We start from the raw sequence: 26526 nt of genomic DNA on the forward strand, positions 1-26526 counted from the left end.
GCTGAGCTGGACCTGTACTCAGTAACTTCTGAGAACTCAGGAACCAGCCTTGATCTTTTCCCTGGGGCTGTTTGGGAGGTTGTCTTGCTCCTCACAGTGATTCATTAGGCCTAGGGCCTCCATGGTTTCCTTCAAAAGCACACCTTAGCAGGTGAGATGGGGCTGTTCTCCCTTCCCAGTCTGTGCACAGCCTGCGGAATTGGAGAGGTGGTTTCGGAGCCCAGCCACTCCTACTTCCCAAGTCCTGACTGACCACCACCGCCACCTCACCTCTTTCTTCTCCTTCTTTTGATTTTTTAAGATAGGGTTTCTCTGTGTAGCGGCTCCGACTGTCCTCTGGAACTCGCTCTGTAGCTGGCCTCCAGCTCACAGAGATCCACCTGCCTCTGCCTCCTGAGTGCTGGGATAAAGGTGTGCACCACTCAACACTTCTTTTTATTTATAAGATTTATTTTATTTTAAATTGTGTGTGTGCGTGTGTTTGTGGAGATTATTGGTATTTAAATGTGCATGCAGTGCCTGAGCAGGCCAGGAAAATTGGATGTTCTAGCGCTCTAATTGCAGGTGGTTGTAATCGGCCTGTTGTGGATGCTGGGAACAGAACATAGGTCCTCTAGAAGAGCAGGAAGTGTGCTTCACCTTGGAGCCATCTCTTCAGCCCCTTTCATTCCTCCCTCCCCTGCTACTGGGGATGTTAAGCCTGTTGGCCAAGCAGTCTACCACTGTGATGTGTGTGTGTGTGTGTGTGTGTGTTGTTTATTATTTTGTTTTGTTTTCAAGACAGGTTTTCTCTGTAGCTTTAGAGCCTATCCTGGAACTAGCTCTTGTAGACCAGGCTGGCCTTGAACCACAGAGATCCACCTGACTCTGCCTCCCGAGTGCCAAGACCGGGTCTTATGTAGCTCAGGCTGGCCTTAAATTCACTACACAAAAGCTGAGGTTGACCTTGAAATTTTGATCCTCTTGCCTCTACCTCCCAAGCTGGAGTTACACCACAAACCTGGTTTATGCTTTACTAAGGATGGAACCCAGGGCTTCCCACATGGTAAGCATTGCTCCATGAGCTGTGTCCACTGCAGCCTCAACCATCTAGTTCTTTGTGTGTGTGGTTTTTTTTTTTTTTTTCCGTTTGTCTTTTGTTTTTTTCTGTTTCTCTAAATGGCTCAGGGGATGATCTTTCCTCCACCGCCAGAGGCACGGCTCTCTAAGGCTGGATCTGGGGCTGAGGTGAGGCTCAGCGGCTGCTCCTGAGTTTGCATCTCTAGGACCCTCATGGTAATAAGGGCCAGGTGGGCTTGGAAGCTGCCTCTAATCTCTAGTAGAGGCAGACAGTTTCGGGGGTGGGGGTGGGGAACCAAGCTAGCTAATCCAGACCAGCCTAGCCTGTGAGCTCTAAATTGTGATAGGGACCTGGTTTGAGTAAATAGGAGAGGGATAGAGGAAGACACCCCAAGTCAACCTCTGGCCTCTACACACTCACCTGCACCTGTGAACTCAGGTGTATGCAGACACACACACACACACACACACACACACACACACAAAAGCGGGGGGGGATCTAAATTAGATGTGGTCAGTCACACCTAGAATCCCTGCACTGGGAAGATGAAGGCAGGAGAATTTGGAGTTCGAGCCCATCCCAGACTGCATACCGAGTTCCAGGCTCACCTGAGTTACATACCAAGATCCTGTTTAAAACGTGCATGTGTGTGTGTGTGTGTGTGTGTGTGTGTCCACTTCAGCAGCACATGTACTAAGACTGGAACAATAAAGAGATTAGCATGGCTCCTGCTTGAGGATGACAGGAACGTTTATAAAGTGTTCTGTGTTTTCAAGATAGTTCAAGGAAGAAACAAAGACCAAGGCGGGCTGGTGAACTTGCTCAGTAGGTAAGGGCCTTGCTGCCATCCTTGGGGCCCGACGGTGGAAGGAGAGAACCAACTCCTGCAAGTTGTCCTCTGACCTGCACGTGAGCACTTTGGCACAGGCATGTGCACACAGAAAGGCCTTTAACACAGCTCCAGTCCCAGACAGGGTTGAAGTTGCCCAACAGTGGTCATCTCTAAATTGTCCTGAGAGGCGAAATTCCAGTGGGCTGCAGGCCTGTGGCCTCTGTCCTCCTGCAGATTTGTCTAGCCTTCTGACATTGCGACAGACAGTTGCCGGAGTTCATGAACTAGAACCAAGCCAACAACTTGTTAAAAAATGCAAAATAAAACAGGCGGCCAAAGGCTGGGCGGTGGAGGCGCACGCCTTTAATCCCAGCACTTGGGAGGCAGAGGCACGCGGATCTCTGTGAGTTCGAGACCGGCCTGGTCTACAAAAAAGCTACAGAGAAACCCTGTCTCAAAAAACAAAACAAAACAAAAAAAACAAAAAACAGGCGGCCGAAGCATATACCTTTTATCCCAGCACTTGGGGGTGAGCAGAGAGGCAGGTGGATCTCAAGAATTCCAGGTCAGCATGGTCTACAGAATGAGTTCCAGGACAGTCAGGGCTACTCAGAGAAACCCTGTCTCAAAAATCCAAACAGAAAGAAAAAGAAAATATGTTTTAAGTAAGTTTCTGATATTGAAAATTTTTTCTTTTTAAAACTTTTTTTCTTTTTCTTTTTTTTTTTTTTTGGTGTGTTTGAAAGAGCATATGAATGTAGCTGCCTAGGAGGCCAGAGATAACAGTTTGTGTGGGAGCTGGGGTTATAGGTGGTTGTGAGTTGCCTGAGGTGGGTGCTGGGAATTGAGCCCATGTCCTTTGCAAGAGCAGCAAGTGCTCTTAACCACTGAGCCATCTCTTCAGGTCTGTTGCTGATTTTGCATAGGTCTACATTTGTAGCTATCTTGAGATGCATGCACCCTGCAGGTTGTACATGTCTGTCCTGTCTTTCCTTCCACTGGCTGCATTTGTGTCCTGGGTGGATCTCTAGCCTCCAGCTAGAAGCCTTGTTAAAGACCTCTCTCTCTCTCTCTCTCTCTCTCTCTCTCTCTCTCTCTCTCTCTCCCTCCCTCCCTCCCTCCCTCTCTCTCTCTCTCTCTCTCTCTCTCTCTCTCGTGCTTGGAATCAAGCCCAGGGCTTTGCACTTAGTACACACACGTACACACACACAGTGTGAGTTTACTATACTGAACTGAAATGTGCGGTGTAGTCTGAAATTTCTCCCCAGATCCACATGTGCTCTCTATTTAGGCCCGGATCAAATGCCACCTCCACAGAGAAGCCGTCCCTGAACACACCTGATTCCCTTCCTTACCCTCCTCTGCTTGTCTCTCCCATTAGAACAGGAGCAGCTGGGGTGGAGAGGTGGCTCAGCAAAGTGCTTGCTATTCAAGCAGCAGGATCTGAGTCTGCACCCCTAGCCAGCCGTGTGTGATGGCACACCTAGCCAGCCGTGATACTCCATCCCCAGCACTGTGTATACAGGCCATGGTGGCCTCTAGTTGCAGAACTCAGGTTGTGGCAGCAAGAAGATCAGATGGTCAAGGCCAACATCAGCTACTTAGGAAGAATTTAGATCCAGAAGGTCTGAGTTGACCCACAAACATGCTTTCACCAAACATTCCAAATAATTTTAAAGGAGAACCAGAAGAGGGCTGATTCAGTGACCAAGAGCACCGACTGCTCTTCCAGAGGACCCGGATTTTGATTACCAACACCTCTATGACTCACAACTGCCTGTTGCTCCGGTCGCAGGGGATCGAAAACCCTCTTCTAGCCACCATGGGCACCAGTCACCTACATGGTTCACAGACGTGTGTGCAGGTGAAACACCTATACATATGAAAACAAACACATCAACCCAGCAGGGGTGGCCCACGCCTGTAGTCCCAACCCTCAGGAGGCAGAAGCAGGTTAATTTTTGTGAGTTCAAGGCCAGCCTGGTCTACAGAGCTAGTTCTAGGACAACACAGAGAAACCCTGCCTAGGGAACACACATTCCAGGGATATGGCTCAGTAGGTAAAGGTGATTGGCATGAATCCCAAGACCCACATGGTGGAATGAGAGAACAGATTTCCATGAGCTGTCCTCTGACTTTATTAACATGCTTGCTCCTGAGCACACACAAACCGAATAAATAATGTTATACATTTAGAAAGTCACTTTTTTTTTTTCCTGAGACAGGGTTTCTCTAGTAGTCCTGGCTGTCCTGGAACTCACTCTGTAGACCAGGCTGGCCTTGAATTCTCAGAGATCCATCTGCCTCTGCCTCCCGAGTGCTGAGATTAAAGGCTACTACCATCTAAAACCATAGATTTTTAATTTTAAAAATGTATGACTTTGCCAGACATGGTGGTACATGATAGAAAAAGTATCTAACCATAATAGCCACTCCCGTAACTGATCTTGGGCTGGGCTCCAATTCCATAGCACAGCTCTCCCTGAGCACACACAAGGCCCAAGGGCCCATCGCTAGCACGAGGTGGCAGGGTGTAGGGAGGGCTTCAGAGGAGCTAGTTTTGGTTCCTAGTACCCACATGATAGTTCACAACCATTTGTAACTCTAGTTCTAGGGAATCTGGCACCTTCTGCCTTCCATAAGCACCAGGCATGTACATGATACATATGCTGCAAAGCACTCATATACATAAAATAACAAATACAAGCATTCTTTAGTCCTGAGCAATGTGGTTCAAGGATCCTTAAAGTGTGGTTAGTACAAAGCGAAGGTTGAATTTTAAATTGCAATTAACTTTTTAAATTTCTTTTTTGAAACAGACTATTATTCTGTAGCCCACGCTAGCTGAAAACTTACTATGTATCCCAGGTTGGTCTCAAACTCCCAGAAATCCTCCTGTATCGGCCTCCCAAGTACTGAGATTACAAGTGATACGTCAACCAGTGTGTGTGTGTGTGTGTGTGTGTGTGTGTTGTGTGCTCACGTGTGTTGGTGCTGACAATTGTATTTAGGGGTTAGGCATGCTAGGCAAGTGCTCTGCTGAGCTATTCTCCCAGCCTCCTGCTAACTAGCATGTGTGGGCATTTGTATCAGGTTTTTTGTTGTCTTATATTTTTCACCCATCTACTTGTTTAGATAAGTGAACAAACACATGCATGCCACAGTGGCATGGTGGGGGGGGTCAAAGGAAAGCTAGCAGTAGTCACTGTCGTCCAGCAAGTGGCCCTGGGGAGTAGAATCAGGTTGTCAGAGTTAGCAGCAAGGGCCTTTACTTGTTGAGCCATCTGGCTGGTGCAACATCGGGGTTCTAGGATGGAACTCAGGGCCTTGCACCTGCAACCTTTACCCGTGTATTGGAATGCACAGATCTCTGGACAAGTGTCATTTGGCATTGTATTATCATAGCAACAGGAGTCTATCACACCTATCGCTATCGCTATGGTTATGATGACATAGTAATTTCTGAATTTTGCTTCATGATTTGGAGGTTAGTTCTTTTTCTCAGTGGCATCTAAATTAGACACAGCTATAACTGACAATTACTGATGCAAATCCTACTGAGTTCAATGACAGGAAGAGTGAGTTTTTTCATATTTAAAAGAGATTCAAAGTACTAACAATTTTATCCTCTATTCACCCATCTATCCACTCATCCACCCACACATCCTTCCTTCCATATCTATCCATACACCTACAATCAATTTATCTATTCTTCTATCCTCCACCTGCACGCTTATCCGTTCATCCATCCATCCACCCTTTCATCTAGCCAGCCAGCCATTCATCCACCCAACTATTTATTCAATGTAAATACTTCTGTGAGCTTCTGAAGGACAAGACACTCTTCTACAAAACCCCAATAACTCTAAAGTGCAGCAATCTGCAGACTACATCAGATTTTACCTATGATCTCTCTAATGATCAGGTCACCCTTGTGTCCAGTGTCTCTTTCAGTTGGAAGTATCACTGTCCTCTTGTTTTTCACGGCCTTGACACATTGGAAAAACAGAAGTCTGTTAGTTCCTGGATGTGTCCGGTGCTCAAGAGGCACCGCTGACAGCCCCATCGCTGGCCTTGTGTGCTGCCGTCCTTTACCATCCTCGGCACCAGAAAAACCAATTTCTTCTGATCACTCAGCTGAGTCAGTGTCTGTCTGTCTGTCTACTCCCCTTTGGGGCTGCTATTTCCTTGTTCATAATTGTGAAGGGTCCTGCGGTGAGATCTCCTTAGGGTGCAACTTCCTATATGACTCAGCTCACTCTCACCCTTTCTCACCAGCTTTTGCTTAGGCCTAGTCTTCCTCATTATTCAGAAGCAAACATGAGAAGGGAGATCATTTAATTTTCAATAGTTTGCTTTATATCAACACAGGGGGAAAAAATGAAGCTTAACCACAATACCAGCATTATGCTTATCAAAAGTATCAGAATTGGCCAAGCATGGCACATGCCCCTAATCCTAGCCCTCGGAAGACAGGCAGCCTGGTCTACAGAAGAGTCCTAGGTCATCAAGGCTACACAGAAAAGCCCTGTCTTGAAAACAAAACCAAAAAAAAAAAAAAGAAGAAGAAGAAGAAGAAGAAGAAGAAGAAGAAGAAGAAGAAGAAGAAGAAGAAGAAGAAGAAGAAAAAGAAGAAAGAAAAGTGTGTAAGGGGCTGGAGAGATGGCTCAGAGGTTCAGAGCATTGCCTGCTCTTCCAAAGGTCCTGAGTTCAATTCCCAGCAACCACATGGTGGCTCACAACCATCTGTAATGGGATCTGGTGCCCTCTTCTGGCCTGCAGTCATACACACAGACAGAATATTGTATACATAATAAATAAAATAAATAAATAAATAAAACTTATTTAAAAAAAAAAAAGAAAGAAAAGTGTGTAAGAACTGAACTGAGATGACTCACCTGGCTGGTGAGGGCACTTGTCACGGAGGTTGATGACCAAAGTTCCATCCTTAAAACCCACGTGGTGCTAGAGGAGAGAATTGACTCTAGTGGGGTCTCCTCTGATCTCCATGTCCTCCCACAATAAAGAGCCTAATGAATGAAAATATTGCTTGTTTTTTCTATGAGACAGGGTTTCTCTGTGTAACCTTGACTGTCCTAAAGCTCACTGTGTAGATCAGGCTGGCCTCAAACTCACAGAGATCCACCTGCCTCTGAAGTGCTGGGATTAAAGGCTTGCGCTACCACTTTGATCCTAATTAAATTTCTTTTTTTAAAATATTTATTTATTTGTTTATTATGTATACAGTATTCTGTCTGCAGGCCAGAAGAGGACACCAGGCTTCATTACAGATGTTTGTGAGCCACCATGTGGTTGCTGGGAATTGAACTCAGGACCTTTGGAAGAGCAGGCAATGCTCTTAACCGCTGAGCCATCTCTCCAGCCCCCTTAAATTTCTTTTTAAAATATCAGAATTAAAAACCCCCCTGTGGACTTGTTGGGAAGGGGGACTGAGCAGGAGCGGGAAGGAAAAGAGAAGGTCTCAGAGTGACAGAGATCAAATAACATTTATGCATTGGGGAATTTCCAAAGAATAATAAATTAAAGAAAAAAAAACCCCAAAAAGTTTAAGTTGCTCTCATGTGTGTCAGGTTCCTTTCCTCCCACAGTCTTTCCCCATTTCTTTCTCGTGATGCAGGGTCTCTTATTAAGTAGCCCAGGCTTTTCTGGGACATAGCAGTGCAAACCTTTAATCCCAGCACTTGGGAGGCAAAGGCAGGTAGATCTCTGTGAGTTCCAGGCTAGCCTGGTCTACAAACCAAGTTCCAGGCCAACCAGTGCTACAGAGAGAAACCCTGTCTCAAAAACAAAACAAGAGGAAAGTAGGCCAGGCTAGCCTTGAACTCCTGATCCCCCTTCTTCTGCCTCCCACCGATTGAGAATGTAGCTTGAGACATCATTGTCTGTTCTGGTTTCCACTTCTCTTCTTTAGATTTGAATTTGAAAAACAAAAACAAACAAACAAACAAACAAACCAGAATTCAAACAAGGTCTTCACAAAGCATTTAATCAAGGACTCTGTTTAACCTGTAGCTCCTGGGACCTTCCAGCTTCCCCACTCCCTTTGTGATTTGTGTGTGTGTGTGTGTGTGTGTGTGTGTTTAGTTTTCTGTGTTTGGATGTGTTGTATGCATGAATAGCTGTACCATGTGCCTAGTGTCCTAGAGGTCAGAAGAATACCTGGAACTTGGGTTGTACATGGTTGTGGGCTGCTATGTCGGTGCTGGAGGGTGAATCCAGGTTCTCTGGAAGGAGCAGTTAACACTCCGGACCATTCAGCCATCCCTCCAGTCTTGTAATTAATTTGTGGAATGACTAGGTTAATTTGAGACTTTGTCATAGTTTAGAACCTGGCCAACAGCCACCCCTTATGCCGTTTAGTTTACTTTTTAGCCCTCCAAGCAGGGTTAGAACCAGATATTATTTTGGGCTTCAGTTTATCATAGATGGTTCTGGAGACATGTTTAGAAGGTATTGATGTCTGTTTGTCTACCCCTTGTAATGATAACTATGACTGACCCAAGAGTTTCAGAGGCCTCTTTGTCAATTTTTTTATTTTGTGTGCATACGTGTGTGCATATGTATGTGTGTGGTCTAGAAGACAACTTGTGGGAGTAAATTTTCACCCTCAGCCTTGTGGATTCCAAGAACTGAACTCAGGCCCTCAGTCTTGGTGGCAAGTGCCATTACCACTGAGCCACCTGCCTAGCCCTCCCTGTCAGTTTTTCATTTGAATCTCCCCCCTCGGTCGATTATCTATAATGTGCATTTTCTGGATTTGTGAATTTCTTGGTAATTAGCATCATGTGATTAGCATCCTGGTCGGTTCCCACTTGATCACAAAGGTTAAAAATTCTAAAATTTAGATCACTAACACTGCCATTTTCTCTCCAAAGTTTTTTTTGTTTTGTTTTTGTTTTTGTGTGTGTGTGTGTGTGTGTGTGTGTGTGTGTGTGTGTGTGTGTGTTTCCTGAGATAGGGTTTCTCTGTGTAACTCTGGCTGTTTTGGAACTTGCTCTATAGACCAGGCTGGCCTCAAACTCAGAGATCTACTTGCCTCTGCCTCCCAAGTGCTGAGATTAAAGGCCTGAGCCACCACCACATAGCTCCCTCAGAGTCTTATTAGGGACTACTTGCCCTGTCAAAACCAAGAACTGGAAGGAGATGGAGAGATGGCTCCATGGTTAAGACATCTTCTAGAGGTCTGGGATGTAGGTCCCAGCACCCACATGGTAGCCCACAACTGGCTGTAACTCCAGTTCCAGGAGATATGATGCCATCTTTTGGCCCCTTTGGACACAGGCATGGATGTGATACACAGATATATGTGCAGGCAAAGCCCTCAAACACATAAAATAAAAATAAATAGAAAATCAGAAAATAGAATAAAACAGCTGGGTGTGCCGGCCACACACCTGTAATCCCAGTTCTTGGTAGGCAGAGGCTGGAGGAGCAGGTACCTCAGCTGATAGTTTGTCTTAAATTCACAAGGCTCTGGATTCAATCCCCAGCTCTGAATAAACCTAGCATGGGTCAGTTGAAGCGACTCATCAGGTAAAGTAGACACCAAAGAAGACAACCTAAGTTTGGTGCCCAGAACCCACATGGTGGAAGGAGAGAACCAGCTCTCAAAAGTTGCTTTCTGACCTTTAGGAAGCTGGTCTCATGTGATCCATTTCTTCTAGCCATTTGTGCTGTGAGACTGCCTACAGCCTTTCACAGCCGAAGAAGGCGTCAGGCAGGCCACCTGACAATGCTCCCCCCCTTTTTAGACAGTTTTGCTATGTTGGCCTTGAACCCATAATCCTCCTGCCTCTGCCTCCTAAATGCTAGGAGGACAGGCATGAACTGTCACACTTATCTTAGTTTGTTGTGTTTCCCATCCCCTGTGCATCACCCCACCTGGTGCCCCCAGGTTGTGAGCCTAGCCTTTAACAGCTGAGCCATCTCTCCAGCCCCACTCCAATTTTATGTAGCCCAGGCTGATCTCAAGCTTACTACATAACTGTGAATGCAGCCCAGGCTGACCTTAAGCTTACTATGTTACTGTGAATGTCTTCCAACTCTTTGCCAGTCTACCCTTCTCAGTGTTGGAAGGACATGTATCCCCAAGCAGTGCTGAGGGTGGAACACATGGCCCTGGGGATTCCAGGCGAGCCCTCCTTCGAAGGGCATCTCCAGTCCCCATTCTATCTCTCTCTGCTCTGATGACCTAGGGTTTCCAAGCCAAGATTGGGACTGTAGAGGAAAATAGTGGAGAAAACTTCTAGAAACATCCCCAATGCCCTGATTAGAGAGTATCATCTCTTCTGGGCCACGTATTTCAATGATTGACAGCAGATGGAGGCCCTCTACTTTGATGGCCAGGGCGGAAGCGGAATAGGCTTTATATCTCAACGCCGGAGCTCTCACACTGCGATCACTCTTTGCTGCTCAGAACCAGACCTGCTGCGTGTCTTTCGTCTTCCAGAAGGTGGGTCACTCTGAGCACTTTATGGCTGCTGTTGTCTAGAGCTGTAAGTGGGCAAGGGCCGTGGCTCTGGGTCCAGGTGTTGAGAGAACATCCCTGTGTAAGTAGGAAGGAATGCCGCACTTAGCGTGGGTGAGGAAACCTTGGGGGTCAGTGTCGGAGACTTACAGAAACGCAGTTCTGGGGCGTGCGCTTGGCCCTAACTTCTCCCTGTGCACCATAAATTTTGACTATGTCTTTTCTCTGATTTCCGCCATCAGGGTTTCCTATGTGCTAGGTAAGCACTGAGCTGTACCCCAGAGCTGTGTCTCCAGTATGTGCTTCTGACTGAAGCTGTGCCCTACTCCTGCAAAGAGATTGTCAAACTTCTACCCATAGGTCAAATCCACTTTAGCTTATAACCTGAGGTGGCCTAGAACTCCCAATTTAGTCAAGAATAACTTTCTGCCTCCCCCTCAAGACAGAGTTTCTTTGTGTAGTTCTGGCTGTCCTGTCAGTTTGTAGACTAGGCTGTCCTCAAACTGAGAGATCCGACTGCCTCTACCTCCCGAGTGCTACTTAGTCAAGAAAAACTTTCCAAAAAAAAAACTTTCAAGTTCCGATTCTCCTGTCTCCCCGACCCTTCAGTGCTGAGATTATGCACTGTGCCACCACCCACGGGTCACGTGGGGCTGGGACGGAACCTGGGGCTTCCCGCACACTACGCAAGTGCTCTACTCACTAACACACCCAGCCTGTTTGGATCATTTCCATTTTTTACATTGTGGAAAACAACCACTCTGCCACACTCACGTAAGACACCTGGGGATGGCACAGAAGGCAGGTCTGGGTGCTTACGAAGAACTTGATTGACACATAGCCCTCTCTCCTCCAGGGCTCTGGAGTCTTCACAGGCAGAGTTAGTATCTGTAACATCACCTGTGGGACCTGCGCATTGTAAATTACTTGCTGCTTTCTCCCTTTGTGAAAAATTTTGTGGGACTGGGGCTATAGCTCAGTGGGTAAGTCGCTTGACTAGCAGGCACAAAGTTCAGGGTCCCACCCTCAGAACTGCATCAGCCAGGCATGGTGGTGCATGCCTATCCTCGAAGCACAGGGGAGGTGAGGTAGGAGGCTCACCCTTGGCTGTATAGCATCTTACATGGCGAGTTCCAGGTTTCCCTTTGCTGCTGAAGGAACAGCCTATCACCACCCGGAGATACCACATTCTGTTGTGTGATGAAGCAATCGCCTTGGGTTGGGGACTGCTGTAAGGAGACTGCTTTGAACATTTTTGCATGTATCATCCAGTTCCTATGCACGTACTCCAGGCACGTAATTGCTGGGTCCTAGGGTGGGAGCACACTGAACATTAGCAGACGTTACCAAACCAGCTTCCAAAGTAGCTCTTTAAAATTCTCACTGCCGGGCAGTGTTGGCACACGCCTTTATTCCCAGCACTCGGAGGCAGAGGCAGGCGGATCTCTGTGAGTTTGAGGCCAGCTTGGTTTACAAGAGCTAGTTCCAGGACAGGCTCCAAAGCTACAGAAAAACCCTGTCTCGAGAAAACCAAAAATAAATAAATAGAATAAAATTTTCAGTTAAAAAAAAAATGATCACACTTTTTTGTCAGTGTGTACATGTGTGTGTATAGGTCCGAGGACACAAGCAGGAGGGAGTCAGTTCTCTCTTTCCACCCTGCGGGTTCCAGGGATTAAACTCAGGTCTTTATGCTTGGCAGCAGGCACCTTTATTTTTTTTAAAGATTTATTTATTTATTTTTTACAGCATTCTTCCTCCATGTATGCCCACACGCCAGAAGAGGGCACCAGATCTCATTACAGATGGTTGTGAGCCACCATGTGGTTGCTGGAAATTGAACTCAGGACCTCTGGAAGAGCAGCCAGTGCCCCAGCAGGCACCTTATGTGCTGAGCTGTCTTGCTGGTCCTCACTTTTTAATTGTGTGTGTGCGCTGTATATGCCATGGCACACATCTGTGGCAGTCAAAGGACAACTTTCGGGAGTCCATTCTGTTCCCACCTGACTTGAGTTCCAGGGCTCAAATGCAGGTTTCCAGGCTCCATGGCAAGTGCTCCTACTCACCAAGTCAGCTCACTCGCCCAGCTGTACTGGTTTTTGACTTCTTGTAAGGCTAGGGAAGTGTTCTGATGTGTTAACACTGAAATTTTCCTCTTTGACATATTCTCAGGTGCGTGTGCGTGTGTGTGTGTGTGTGTGTGTGTGTGTGTGTCTTTGAGGGGAGGGGACACATTGAGTTTTGCTTCTGTGATGACTAATGAGTTTGGGCAGTTGAACCTTTTACCATCACTGTGGGTGAAATGTCTCTTTAGCCCTTTCTGTCCCCATAGGCCCATCACTGAATTTGGAGGAGTTCTGACTATAGGCTGTAGCTAGCTTTTGAATCAGGTCTGTGGGCTGCCGTGGAGCTGAGGGGGTGATTGTGAGCTCCGAGAAGCCGTTCAGGTGCAGCAAAGAAGGGCAGATGTTCTGCATTAGGCTTTTCACAGCTTCCTCCATGTTGGCATCAGTGGGAAGGCCAGGAGCCTAGGGATGGGGAGGGCACCTGGAGAGGCAATGTGCCAGCTGACTCAAGGACTCTTTGATATAAAACTGGCAGATTCTGGAGTCACTGTTTGTGACGCCAGAGTTCTGGGGTTGCTCAAGGGGCCCTCAAGGGGGAGGTGGCTCTGCCCAGCGAACTCCAAGGGACTTGGCTACCTCTGGATTTCTGACTTGGACAAGTTACTCAAGCCTGGAGATAAGGTGTGTGATTAGTTTTCTGTGTTTTAAACTGTTTTCCTTTTTTTATTTTTTTAAATTAATCTTACTTCAGTGACCCAGTTCCTCCAACAAGGCAACACCTCCTAATTGTGCCACGTGCCACTCCCTGGGGGCCAAGTATTCAAACACATGAGTCTGTTGGGGTCATTCCTATTCTTTTTTTAAAAAATTATTTATTTATTTAATTTTATGTACATTGGTATTTTGCCTGCATGTATCTCTGTGAGAGAGTGTCAGATCTTGGAGTTACAAACAGCTGTTAGCTGCCATGTGAGTGCTGGGAATTGAACCCGAGTCCTCTGACCACTGAGCTATCTCTCCAGCCCCTGGACTGTTTTCCTTTTAATAGTCCTGGCAGTCCTGGAATTCAGTAGTAGGCCAAGATGGCCTGAACTCATTCAGAGATCCCCCTGCCTCTGCCTCCCTAGCCTGTTTTTTTTTTTTTTTAAGCTTTCCAAGGCAGGGTTTCTCAGTAGTTATGGAGCCTGTCCTGGGACTCACTCTGTAGAACATGTTGACCTCGAACTCGGATTCACCTGCCTCTGCCTCCCCAGTGCTGTGATTAAAGACGTGTACCACCACGGCCTGGAGCTTAAAAGCAGTTTTCAAAAATCCCTTTATTTGGGAACTTACCACTGGAATCTTCGTGTGTGCGTGGGGGTGGGTGCTGTGTGTAGAGGAGACTGGTTTCTTTTAGGTGTGCTGGCAACAGAATCCAGTAGGTAAAGGCTCTTATCACTGAGTTACATCTAGTCCTTTGTGTGATATTTCTGATCCATCCAAGATCAAGCAGGAAGAATATGTACTACAAGATTGTAAACCTACTTCTACATCTTGATCCAGTTTGGGCCTCAAGTTTCCCTTTATAAAATGCAAAGACATGGCTGTGAAGCCAGGAAAAAAAAAGACGGGCAAGTGGTGGTGCAGGCCTTTAATCCCAGCACTCGGGAGGCAGAGGCAGGCAGATCTCTGTGAGTTCGAGGCCAGCCTGGTCTACAAGAGCTAGTTCCAGGACTGCCTCCTTCCTCTGGTCTTGAGTGCTGGGTTTACAGGTATGCACCATCTTCCCCCTTAGGGCTGAATGTGTGGTTCTGTGGTGTTTAACTATGGTTCCTGGAACCTTTCCTCTTCTGAAATGACACTGTAGGCCTTACACTAGTTCCCCCCCCCCCCATCCCTCGTCATCTTTGTTCTCTAAGAGTCTCGCTACCCAGGAAGTTCACTCATGTAGCTTCATGTATTTGTCCTTTTTCTATTCACTTAGCTCAGACAGTTGTGAGCTGCCACGTGGGTGCTGGGAATCAAACCCAGGTCCTCTGGAAGAGCAGTCCAGGCTCTTAACCCGCTGAGCCATCTCTCCAGCCCCCATAGCTCAGTGTCCTCTTAAGGACATCATGTTGGAACTAAACAGATTTTCTTTCTTTCTTTGCTTTTTTCTTTTCCTTTTTGTTTTTCAAGACAGGGTTTCTCTGTGTATCTTTGGAGCCTCTGCTTCCCCGAGTGCTGGGATTAAAGGTGTGCTTGGCAGGATTTCTTTTCTTTTCTCCTTCAGACAGGGTCCTAGTATGTATCCCAGGCTGGCCTAAATCTCACCATATAAGGCTGGCCCCAAACTCTCAGTCCTCCTACCTTAGTTTCTGAGTGCTGGAATAGATGTCTGCCATCATGCCTGTCTCAGGGTCTTTAAAACTAACTTTGGCTGGATGTGGTAGTGCGTACCTTTAATCCCAGCACTGGGGAGACAGAGGAAGGTGGATCTCAGTAAGTTCGAGCCTAGCCTGGTCTACAAAGAAAGTTCCAGTACAGCCAGAGCTGCTACACAGAGAAACCCTGTCTTGAAAACCCCAAAAGTAAATAAATTAGTTTGCTAACTTTGTTTAAAAAAAAAGTTCTATAAAAATTTTAAATTTATTTTTGTGTAGATGTGTGATGTCAAAGTGCATATCTAGTCAGAGGAAGACTGATAAGGGTCAGGATCAGTTCTCTTAGCCATTTTCCAGCTCCTCCTATTCATTCTGTTGTTTATTCATCTGGTGGTGGGGAAGGATCTCAGGGCTCTGGGGTTTGCTAGGTAAGTATTGCTAGGCTATAAATTCCCGATCTTTTCACAGCATGTGGAAGGTTAATAGAAGAGACTATCTTTTCCCTGTGTTATTTTATTCAAGGTTGCCTATGGACATGATTCCTGGTCTCTCCACTATGCTACATCCTTGGCATATGATTTAAAAGTCTCTTGTGAACTCCATTTTCAAGGCGGTGCTTTCAGGCCTGGTTGGCAGATAAGGACGCAGGATAAGTTCAGATGGTGTACTCAAGATCGTTTTAAAGGGCAAGGGGTGAAGACTGGGTTAGCTGTGAGGCCTTTTGTTAAAGATTTTTCTATTTAATTATGTGTTTGTGTATGCGCCTGTGAGAGCAGTGCCCACAGAAGCCAGAAGAGGGCGTAGGATCCCTTGGAAGTGGAGTTACAGTGGCTTTGAGTGGCTGGATGTGGGTGAAGCAAAGAAATCTCTACCCGCTCTCAAGGGCTGAGTTACCTCACCGGGGGTAGGGGGGGCGGGGGGGTGGGGGTGTGGGGGGTGTGGGGGTGCCCGCCGAGGTGCGGAAGAGACCACTGCAGCCAGGAGGTGTGCGGTGTGCCTGTCTTGCGCACGCGCGCCCGCTCCGCCCCGCGCGCTCTCCCCCCCCTCAGCCCGTGGTACACGCTGCTTCCGCTTGCGCCGCCCCCTCCCAGTTGGTTTCCGCGCGCGCGAAAAAGCCGGGGTCTCGTTCAGAGCTGTCCTGTCGGCTGCGACCTGCGAGATGCCAGCACGAACAGCCCCGGCCCGAGTGCCCGCGCTCGCCTCCCCGGCAGGCTCGCTGCCCGATCATGTCCGCAGGCGGTAGGTGCCACGCGGGGTGGGGGTGGGGGGCTACACCGATGCCGAGGCGTTTGTGGAGGCATCTCAGGGTGCCCTGCGGCCGCTGACAGCCGGGGCGCGCATGCGCGTGGCAGTGCTTGGCGCGGGCCGCGCTTCCGGTCGGGAGTCCTCCAGGCTCTTGGCGCCAAAATGGGTGGGGGCCGGTTTGCTGGCGAGTCCATTGACTGGGAAGCCCGAGGGAGAAAGGCGAGAGTATCTCCTAGCCTCGTGAAATAGAGCAGGCTTGGGGCACCTCCAGGGTGCCTCCTCTTTGGTCAGCCAGGATCCTGGGTATGCAGGAAATGTCCCTCTCCCCGCGGCCTGTGGACACCCCCAGACTGCCCCCCATCTCCGGCCTCCACTTCCGGTGCCCTGTGGTTCTCGCCGTGCCCACCCCAGGGTCGTTCCGCAGGGTCCTCCGGACGCCCTGGTGCAGGAGCGCTGCCTCGGCGTATCCCCTCTTTCCGTACCCCGCTGTCAAGTCCTCAGAGCTGCTCTTTCCCGGTGCAGCACCGGGCCTGGGCAGCTTGCAGCCCACGTGGGTTTTTGTTTTGCTGTTATCCTAAAGTAAAGGAGCCCCTGAGATCCTGGAGCCATCCAAAAGACTCTGCCAGGAGAGGGATGGTGCGGAATGGGCCCTCCACTTTTGCAGTGACATAAACCAGGGCCTGAGATCCCAGAGCAATCGAGCAGTTGAGGAAACGTTTGACCCTGTCCAGAGTGTGTATCATGGGGAGGGAGAGATGTATGGTAACATTAGTGAGCTGTCTCGGCTCCAGCCCCTTGGCTGTAGCCGCTGTGAACCAATTCGTTCGATCCTACCACCACTGAGGAAGCTTTTTTACATTGTCCCGTGTGTGTATTCCGTACTCCGAGTGCCTTTTCTAAGTGCGGGATGGCAAGTAACCCCACCCCCCATTTTAGTGCATGTGAATCTCCCCCCACCCCTCCCAGCGGTCCAGTGTGTGTCACTGGCAGTGAGGGACCCTGGGTAATGGTGCCTCTTTGGGTGTTTCTGTGCGCAGGGATTGGCGGGAACGCTGGATCCCGCTTCCTGTTCCAGAAGAACATCATCAGTCAGTTCGTTTCTGAAAACTTGTCCCACGTGCCGCTGTGCCTTGGTCATGGGTGCCCGGACCAGCTCTGGATGTATTCCAACCCGACCTACTTGTGCTGTTGATTTCCATGGGTTTTGTTTACAGCGGTCATGCCAGGCCATTCCTAGTCGAGCTGTGGAGAAAGGAGCATGTCTGAAATTCCCCTTCCTGTCAGACGCCCGCGCCCCAGCTTGCTCCCAGGGTTGGAACTGAAGCTTTGTGCATGCAAGTTTTCTGTCACTGAGCTACATCTCCAGCCCTTTCTCTCTTTGGGTGGTGGGGGGAGATGACAGGATTCTTTGTGAGTTCCCCAGGCTGGCCTGGAACTCTCCATCTTCCTACCTCTGTCTCAATGTTGGGATTTACTGGCATGTGCCACCATGATGGTTTAGGTTGAATCTGTTTTTGACTGTTAGAGAGATAAATAAAAATAGGCAGCTTTTGTGACACCCCTCAACAGACTTTTTTCCTTTTACAATTTAACCTTTCTACCAAAAATACATAGTTAAAGTCCTTGATGGCTCTTTAAACAGTGAGATGACCTCCCTTACTGTCTTTCCTGTCTTTGTTCATCTGCTCACTTGTGGTTTTTCCCCAGAAAAGGATTCCTTTAGCCCAGGTAGGCTAGCTTCAGGCTGGTTTGTATAGCTCGGGCTAGCCTTGATCTTCTTGTATCTACTTCCCAAGTGCTGGGGTTACAGGACTGTTGACACCACACCTGGCTTAACTTTGCTTGATTTAGGGAAATGTAGTAGCAAAATATAATCTACAGTGTGAAGAGGTGTCTCCCTCTGGTAGCATAGTCAGGAGCTGAATTAGGCCTGCAGAAGCTTCTGTCCATGCTGCTAGTCTGTATTTAAATGGCACCTGCCTAAATGACAGTTGGTTTGCATAGTTCTGACAGACATAAAATGAAGTGTTTTCGACATTTGGATTCTAAGTCTTAACTTTTATTTATATGTGTGTGGGTACATGTTACCGCTTGTATGTGGAAGTCAGAGGGCACTCTGCCGGAGCTGGTTGTCTTAGGTGTGGTGGCACATGGTCTGTAACCTAAGCCCTTAGAAGGCATAAGCAGGAGGGCCACTAGTTAGAGTTCAACCAAAGCCTTGTTTCAAAAAAATCATGCCTTTCAGGCTTTTCCTGAACAAGGTGGCGCCTTTTCCGTAGCTGAGACCTCCTTACTGACTCGGGGTTCTAATTTCTTTCAGCTTTATACATTTTTTCAAGGCAGAGTCTCTGTAGTTCAGCTGGTCTTGAATTTAACGATGCTTGTGCCTACTGAGTACTGTATTGACAGGTGTGCTTTACATGCCTGACCTGCTCTTATTTTTTTAAACTCGTGTATGAACGGTGTGTCTCTAATGTGCATGTGCCACAGCATAAGGGCGGGCATAAGGACAACTGTACTTTTTAATTTCGTTATATGCACATGTACCACAGCATGAGTGTGGCAGTTAGACTTGTTTATACCATCATCTACCTTTATGTGGATTTGGGATCAAACTGAGCTTGTCAGACCGACCAATCCCTCTCACCAAGTCACAGTTATTATTTGCTGTGTTCATGCGCACATGTGAAGGTCTTTCCTGAGGCAGTTCTCGGGACTCCTGGAGTTGAAAGTCAGGACGACAACAACTCAGGAAGTCAGACTTGGCGACGGGTGCTTTTACTCATGGGCCATCTCATCTACTTTTAAGTTTTTTTTTCTTTCGAGACAGAGTCTCACTATGTAGCCTTTAGTAGCCTGGAACTCTTTGTAGGCCAAACTGCCCTCAAACTCCTGTATACCTGCCTTTGCCTCCCAAATACTGGGATTAAAGACGGCATGTGCAATCATGCCCAACTTAATTACATTTTAACTTTTTGAATTGGTTTCTTGCCTTCTACCTTATGCTGAGTGTGTGCAGAGGCGGGGTAGGTAGAACAGGTGTTTTGCCTGTGAGTATATATGTGCAGTTTATGTGCCTGGTGCCTAAGGAAGCCAGAAGAGGGCAGTGGATCCCTGAGACTGGATTTTTGCTTTCAATCTTATTTATTTTGAGACAAAGTTTTCCTATGTAACCCTGGCTATTCTAGAACTTAATATGTAAACTAGACCTACCTGGAACTCTATAGACTCTCCTACCTGTATCTGAGTATGGGATAATTAACCTTTTGTTTGAGACCGATTGCTCATAACCTAGTCTGACTGGCCTGCAAATCCAGAGGTCCGTTCTCCATCCATGTTTGGCCTTCTGTGGGTATTGGGATTCAAACTCAGGTTTATGTGCTAGTATGACAGTTATTTTACTAATCTCTCCAGTCCTTTTTTTAAAATTTGTTTTTATTGAGCTATATATTCTCCTCTCTTCCTCCCCCCCACCCTTTTACCCTTTCCCATGATCCCCACGCTCCCAATTTACTCAGGAGATCTTGTCTTTTTCTACTTCTCATGTAAATTGGATCCATGTATGTCTATCTTAGGGTTCTCTTTGTTGTCTAGGTTCTCTGGGATTGTGAATTGTGGCTTGTTTTTCTTTGCTTTATGTCTAAAAGTCACTTATGAACATGAGTACATATATTTGTCTTTCTGGGTCTGGGTTACCTCACTCAATATGTTTTCTAGATTCATCCATTTTCCTGCAAATTTCAAGATGTCATTATTTTTTTCCACTGTGTAGTACTCCTTTGTGCAAATGTACTACATTTTCCTTATCCATTCTTCGGTCGAGGGGCATTTAGGTTGTTTCCAGTTTGTGACTATGACAAACAATGCTGCTATGAACATAATTGAGCACATGTCCTTGTGGTACGACTGAGCATCCTTTGGATATGTACCCAAAAGTGATACTGCTGGGTCTTAAGGAAGGTTGTTTCCTAATTTTCTGAGAAATCACCATACTGATTCCCAAAGTGGCTGTACCAGTTTGCACTCCCACCAGCAGTTGGAGAAGTGTTCCCTTTATCCCACATCCTCTCCAACATAGGTTGCCCCAGTCCTTTTATTGAGTTTTTCAGACAATTGGGTAGCCCAGGCTAGCCTCAGCCGCCCTGTGTAGATGATGACCTGGATTCTTGACCCTCCTACCTCCACTTCCAGGTGGCAGTACCCATGTGTGCCGGTTATGTGGTACAGGGGATGGAACTGAGAGCCTCAGGTGTGCTAGGCAAGCGGTTTACTCACTGACTTTCCCTCTTCAGTGCCTTAAGGTCACTCCTCAGAAAGATAATACAGCCTGGCTTCATTTAAGTTGGAAGTGTTGAGTTCTTCTGTAATTTAAATTTTATTTTTGCTGTGCTGAAGTTGAACCCAGACCTATGTGTGTGTCTGTCAGCTCTATGCTAGAGGGGGTGTAGCTCACCACAGGTCTGGAACACTGTCACTTGGTTGACAGGTGTTTTAAGGCCTTGGTGCGGTCCCTTACAGCTGTGTGGTTGTCATCTTAATCTCTTAGTGCCCTGTCTGTGTCCATTTTTTAAAGACTTATTTTTACTCACATGTATGTGTGTGTGTCATGAGCATGCAGGTGCCCATAGAGACCACAAGGTGTCAAATCCCTGGAACTTGGGTTAAGGAGGGGACATTGCAAGCCCCCTGACCCAGGTGGGGAACTTAGGTCCTCTATAAGAGCAGTACATGCTATTGATCACCCAGCCCTATCTCCAGGGCTCCCCATCTGTTTTGGGGGGGCACCGGGCTTAGAACCCAGGGCAGATATTTTATCATTTAATGTGCCATTTAAGAAATGAGGCTGATCACTCCTGGTAGTTTTGTAGAGCAGCTGAGCTCCTGGTGGGAGTGAGTTAGAGCAGCAGTCTGGAGGCCTCCACCCTGGGCCTTCACAGCAGAGCGCAGGGAGCTTCTGCCTTCCAGGTGCTCATCTGTTCAAGTGCACTGCGGTCAGCTGGGTCGGCTTTTTATGCCAAGCTTGTGGAATGCTCTAGCCCTTTTCTATGATTTGCCTAGATTTTGTTTGTCTGAACCTGTTAACCCTTCTGTTTGAAACTATCTTTGAATTCTCTTTCCTGCCTCAGCCTCTGAGTGCTGTTGGGATTCTTGGCATGAGCTGCCAAGACTGGTTTAGTTTTAGATCTTTTTATCTGGTGTTGAGGTGACCTATTCATTTTTTTTCTCATACCTGCTTTTAGTACTGGCTGTAGATTCGTGCTAGGCAAGTGCTATGCATCTGAGCCACACCTTGGACCAAAGAGTATCAGTCTCTTGTGTGGTTCTGAGGGTCAGAAATGAGGGAGGTATGGGGTAGAAACCAAAATGTTCCTAGCCTGGGGTCCTTTCTGGACACACTGAGGCAGGAATGTGTCCTCTCTCTGGGGAGCTGGTAATTTATAACTGTTGCAAGTCTGGGGGGTACTTGATTAATCTCTCTCTCTGCTTTTTTTTTTTTTTTTTTTTTTTTTTTTTTTTGAGACAGGGTTTCTTTGTAGCTTTGGAGCCTGTCCTGAAACTAGCTCTTGTAGTTTAAGTTTTAAGACAGGGTCTCATTATATACCTCAGGCTGATCTTGAACTCAGTTTTCCTATTCCAACCCTGTGCTTACTTTGACAGGTATTGCTACACCTGGCTAGTTCTCTTTATTGTGTATATGTGTATGTATGAATGTAGCTATACCGGTATAGACATCCGAGGACTATTTTAATTTAATTTTTATTTGATTTAGAAAAATTTGAAGTTACAGTTACAATAGTGAGTCTGGGGGATGCTATGCTGCCTTGGTATGTACATGAAAGACAGAGGTCAAATTGTTGGCTTTGTTGCTCTTTCCACCTCTATATGGATTCTGGGGATCAAACTTAGATTTCAGACTTGTGTGGCAGGCCAGAGGTCAATGTTGGTTGTCTTTCAAAATTGTCTCCACTCTATTGAGACAGGTCTTTCACTGAGCCTAAAGCTCACCTCTTTGACTAGATTTGGTGACCTAGTGTTGTTTTTCTCGTCACAGTTTTTTACATGGGTTCTGGGCCCCTAACTTGGGTCCTTGCTTAGTCATCTCACCAGCCTGCTCCAGACTTGTTATGTGGCTGGGAGTACCTGGAAATTGTGATGTTCTGCCTGGGCCTTTGAAATTACAGGTGTGCACCACTGTTTTGTCAGTGCTAAACTGAAGACTGTCTCCAGCTCCTGAAACTGTCTGGCTGTTTGACTCCTATCTCTCCCCACCCCCCCAAGTCAACCTCTTGGGCCACGTCCTTGTGTCCTTGTCTCTCTGACTGCATTGCAGCTGGAAAGCTCTGTGCTGAGGGAGCCCAGACTAGACTAAGCCCATGCTGATTGTCCCTGGTAATCTTCCCATCTTTCCATCAGAAGCTCTAGAATCTTAGTCACATTTGCAGAGTTGCTCTTGCCACATAAGAGTCACAGGTCCTGGGGTCAGGGCAGCAGCATCTTGTGAGAGGGACATCATTTTGCTACTCAAGGTGCTATCTATCATCAGATGGCCTCCCCCATCTGCTTAGCCAGAGGCTAGGGGTATAGCTCAGAGGGAGAATTATGTCTTTAGCACATCTCAAAGTCCTGGCTTTCATCCCCGGCAGCAGACAGAAAAGGTGGAGTTCTAGAACTTTGGGCTTGTCTTGTAGGCTCTACTCTGCTGCCAAATTGTATCTCAGACCAGCATTTCTGGTTTAGGATGTTGAAATAAGTTAACCTTTGCAAACTCCTATGTAGTTCATGTTGGACTAATTTTTCTAAAATCGTGGTTCCAATATTGTCCTATCTTTCCATGGCTCTTCTAATGGTATGCTGCTGAGCTTTTGTTGTTGGGTCCTCTCCGGACTTCTTTCTGTCTGGCACTGTTAATGGCTGTTTCTTGGGTATCCCCTGAAGCAGCTGTCCTGCTGGGACTCTGTTAGAACTCACAGGTCCACCTGCCCCTGCCTCCTGAGTGCTGGAATTAAAGGTGTATGCTACCACTGCCTGGCTATATTAGATTTTTTTTTTTAAATTAGATTTATTGTGTGTGTGACTTGTGTGGGGCACATAAGTGGAGGTCAGGACAATTTCAGGAGTTGGATCTCTCCTTCCACTTGGAGTTGAACTTCGGTCAGACTTGCAGAAAGTGCCTTTATCTACTGAACCTTCCTCTGGGGCCCTACATTATGTTTGAGACAGAATGGAGCCTTAAAATCCAGGCTGGCCTGGAACTTGCCATCCTCCAACCTCTACCTCTGAAGTGTTGGGATTGCAGTTCAGTGCTGCTGTTCCTGGCTATGTCTGCCTACTTTTTCAAAGGTTTATGTGTATTTTATCTTCCCTAGGTGGCTAAACTGTTGGAAGTGGTTAGGAATGGATCATGGCCTGTCAGGTCAACATGGAGTGAAGATGTTTCGAGTTCTCCACTTGGACTTTCTCATTCTTTTTGAGACATACTGCTTTTTGTAGCACAGGGTAGCCTTGAACTTGATCCTATGAACTCTTCCATCTGGTGTGCTAGGATTCCAGGCCTGTACCATCAGGCTTGATTGAGTCTTACCTGGTAGAATCTCCGCTCTAGGACTGTTGAGCTGGCCACAGCCGCTGTGTCCTGTCTCCATTTTGAGGGAGAGTAACTAGTTTGGGAGTGTGACTCGTGGTAGATCTCTTACTGGGTTCCACCCCAGCATCTGGAGGGGCACCAAAGTGACAGTCACATGCACTGCTATAGCAGCTGTGTTTATGCCTCTGGCTACAAACGTCCACCGTGCAGCTGCCTTTCTTTGAGTCTTGCCTTTGGCCAAGTGACTGTAGGGTGGGATGACTTTTGCCTGTGTGGGGCTCTGAGCCTGGAGGGATTATTTTCCTTTGGGTGCTGTAGTAGAACTCGGGGCTTTTTGTGTGTTAGGCAGCACTCTGCCACACTCCAATCTGAGCTTTGGAAAAACAGCCATTCCAGAGCCTTTTTCTTTATTTTTAGTTTCCTGGAGCCTAGGCTTTTCTTAAATTCATTTTATAGTCTAGTCTGGCCTTGAACATCTGAACCTCCTTCCCCTGACTCCTAAGAGCTGGGCTCACAGATATGCACCATCATTCCTGGGTTACTGGATACTGGGATTGAACCCAGAATATGCATATTGGACAAGCATTCTCAAGGCCCCAGCTCTCCAGAGCTGGAGTCCCTGCTGTACTCTAGTTAACTGTAACCATAAGTATCGTTGGCATGGTGTGGAACATCTTTTCTAAGGGAAAACCCCTTTGCTGATATTAGTCCACTTACCCAGCTTCTGACCAGGAACAAAGTAGGGTCTGCCAGTAGCTGGAGTAACCACAGTGCCCCTGGTCCAGCTGCCGCTGGGAATACTGAATCTGCCCTCTAGCTACTGAAAACTGAGCACCCAGACTTCAAGGCTGCTGGAATGGGGCAGAGTTGGCACGGGCCTGGCTCTTGTCCATGGCGGTTAAACCTGTTCACCCTCCACTGTCCCCAGGCTTGGTCACAGGCTACCACTTCTTCTGTGGCTTTTTCTTCTAGTGGTCCCTGACCAGAGAGGCAAGATAGTCAGTAATCTGACAACAACTCATCTCAGATAAATCAAGAGAATTCTGTACTTCCAAACTGAGGTACATATTCTGGAGGTTGAGCTCTTTGAGATCTTAGCTTGCTTTGGTGTCGTGTTGTGTCCGTTACCCCCACCCCCCACCCCCCTGTGGTGATTGGGATGGAATCAAAGGCCACCTGAGCTGCATTCTCAGCTCACCATCTGAGCTATCAGATTTCATCTCCAGCGCCTCTGTAAGTGGGCATGCCTGATGCCCTAGACACCTCATTTTCCCCATTTTATCCCTGGCCTTTAGGAGGCATCAACTGGCTGGTCCTCACAGTGCCGCCATGACTCTTGCTGACCTCATTCATGCTGTGGCAGACCCAGTTGGGAAAAAAGTTGTAGGTCATCCAGGAAAGACCCTGACTATGTATGACCTGTTCCCCATTTCCTTTCTTGTACTTTCTGCCCCTCTACTTTGATACAGGGTTTTCTGTAGTCCAAGCTAGCCTCAAACTCATAATGTATAACTGAAGATGACTTTGAGTTCTCCTGCCCCTTCTGCTTCTCAGAGGTAAACAAAGTTGCTTATTTTATTTTTGTATCATTTTCTTTACTCAGGCTCAAAGACTTGGAAAGAGATGGTTTAACAGAAAAGGTAATTGCTCTTCCTTAAGTATTCACTTGTATATGTACTATGTGTGCATGTGCTTGCATATATATGGTGCCTATATGCAATCAGGTGAATGAATGTGCATGTAGAGACCAGAGGTTGATGTCAGATGTTTTTCTTTATCACTGTCCACTTTATTTGCTAAGGTGAAGACTCACTGAATCTGGAACTCATGGTTCAACCAATCTTAAGTAGCCAAGCTTGGCCTAGGGATCCCCTTCCTGCCTACTGAGTGCTGAATTCTGCCAAGCTTTTATGCTAGTACAGGAGATCTGATCTCTGGTCTTCGTGCTTGCATGACAAGTGCTTTAATGACCAAGTTATCGCCCCAGACCCTAGTTAGTTCATTTCTGAGGCAGGGTTTTGATCCATAGCTTGGGCTGACCCTGAACTTAGTAGATAGTTAAACTGACCTCAAATTAGACTGGCAACCCTCCTTGTCTACGCTTCCTGAGTGTTGAGATCTCAGGCATTCTACACTGTGCCTAGCTTGATTTTTTTTTTTTTTTTTTTTTTTTTGGCTGAGCCAGGGCTGTCGGCACCCAGCCACTGGGATGGCCAAGTGGCTTATCTATGAGTTTGTTAGTTGCTGTCTTGGGAGTCTGGGGGTTCCTCAGCTGTGTCCTTCCACAGGAGTGTGTGAAAGAGAAATTGAACCTGTTGCATGAATTCCTGCAAACAGAAATAAAGAGCCAGTTATATGACTTGGAAACCAAATTACATAAAGAAGAATTGTCTGAGGTAAGTTTGTTTTCCAGTTTTTAGGGAGGCAGAGGCTCCTGTTTGTCTCACTGTGATGTCTTCCTACTAAATATTCCTTTGCTGTTGTAGGAGGGCTACCTGGCTAAAGTGAAATCCCTTTTAAATAAGGATTTGTCCTTGGAGAACGGAACTCACTCTCTCACTCGGAAAGTCAACGATTGTCCAGCCAACGGGAGCCGGCCAAGCCGGAAAGCAGAAATGGCAGATTCAAAACAATCCTCCAAACTCAAGCCCAAGCCTCGGACACCCAGGAGAAGCGAGTTGGACAGTGAGGCCGATTGTAAGGACGTGTGGCATCGTGACTTACAGCTGTTTGCCTGTCTATATAGCGTAGGCTGACCTTAAACTCTGCCCTCCTACTTCAGCCTCCTGGGTGCTGGAATGATAAGCTTTTGCTACCTTGCCTGTCTCACTTGTTTCCATCTGGAGCCTGTGAGCATGCACCGCATGCATGTGTTTTAGTTGTTTGTTTCTGTTAGTTTCTGGTGCTG

At 47.1% G+C, this 26526-nt stretch overlaps 1 protein-coding gene and 1 non-coding gene across 3 annotated transcripts in view; both read left to right on the forward strand.

Moving 5' to 3' along the window:
- The first annotated feature begins 1729 nt into the window (after window positions 1–1729).
- On the forward strand, window positions 1730–1833 carry LOC125408377 (U6 spliceosomal RNA). Its single transcript, XR_007234447.1, has one exon. It is a non-coding gene; the product is annotated as a U6 spliceosomal RNA (small nuclear RNA).
- Window positions 1834–15876: 14043 nt separating this feature from the next.
- Dnmt1 (DNA methyltransferase 1) overlaps window positions 15877–26526 on the forward strand; it is a 47886-nt gene continuing 37236 nt past the window's right edge. The window contains exons 1-4 of one of the 2 annotated variants that reach the window (XM_048446431.3): window positions 15877–16027; window positions 25222–25258; window positions 25907–26014; window positions 26105–26315. In XM_048446431.3, coding sequence (XP_048302388.2) covers window positions 15948–16027; window positions 25222–25258; window positions 25907–26014; window positions 26105–26315 — 436 coding nt within the window. In that variant the 5' untranslated portion in view covers window positions 15877–15947. The remainder of the gene's footprint in view (window positions 16028–25221; window positions 25259–25906; window positions 26015–26104; window positions 26316–26526) is intronic. The other variant, XM_048446432.3, reaches the window with a different exon arrangement.

The sequence above is a fragment of the Myodes glareolus genome, chromosome 4, assembly GCF_982192425.1.
Source record: "Myodes glareolus chromosome 4, mMyoGla1.1, whole genome shotgun sequence".
Taxonomy (NCBI): domain Eukaryota; kingdom Metazoa; phylum Chordata; class Mammalia; order Rodentia; family Cricetidae; genus Myodes; species Myodes glareolus.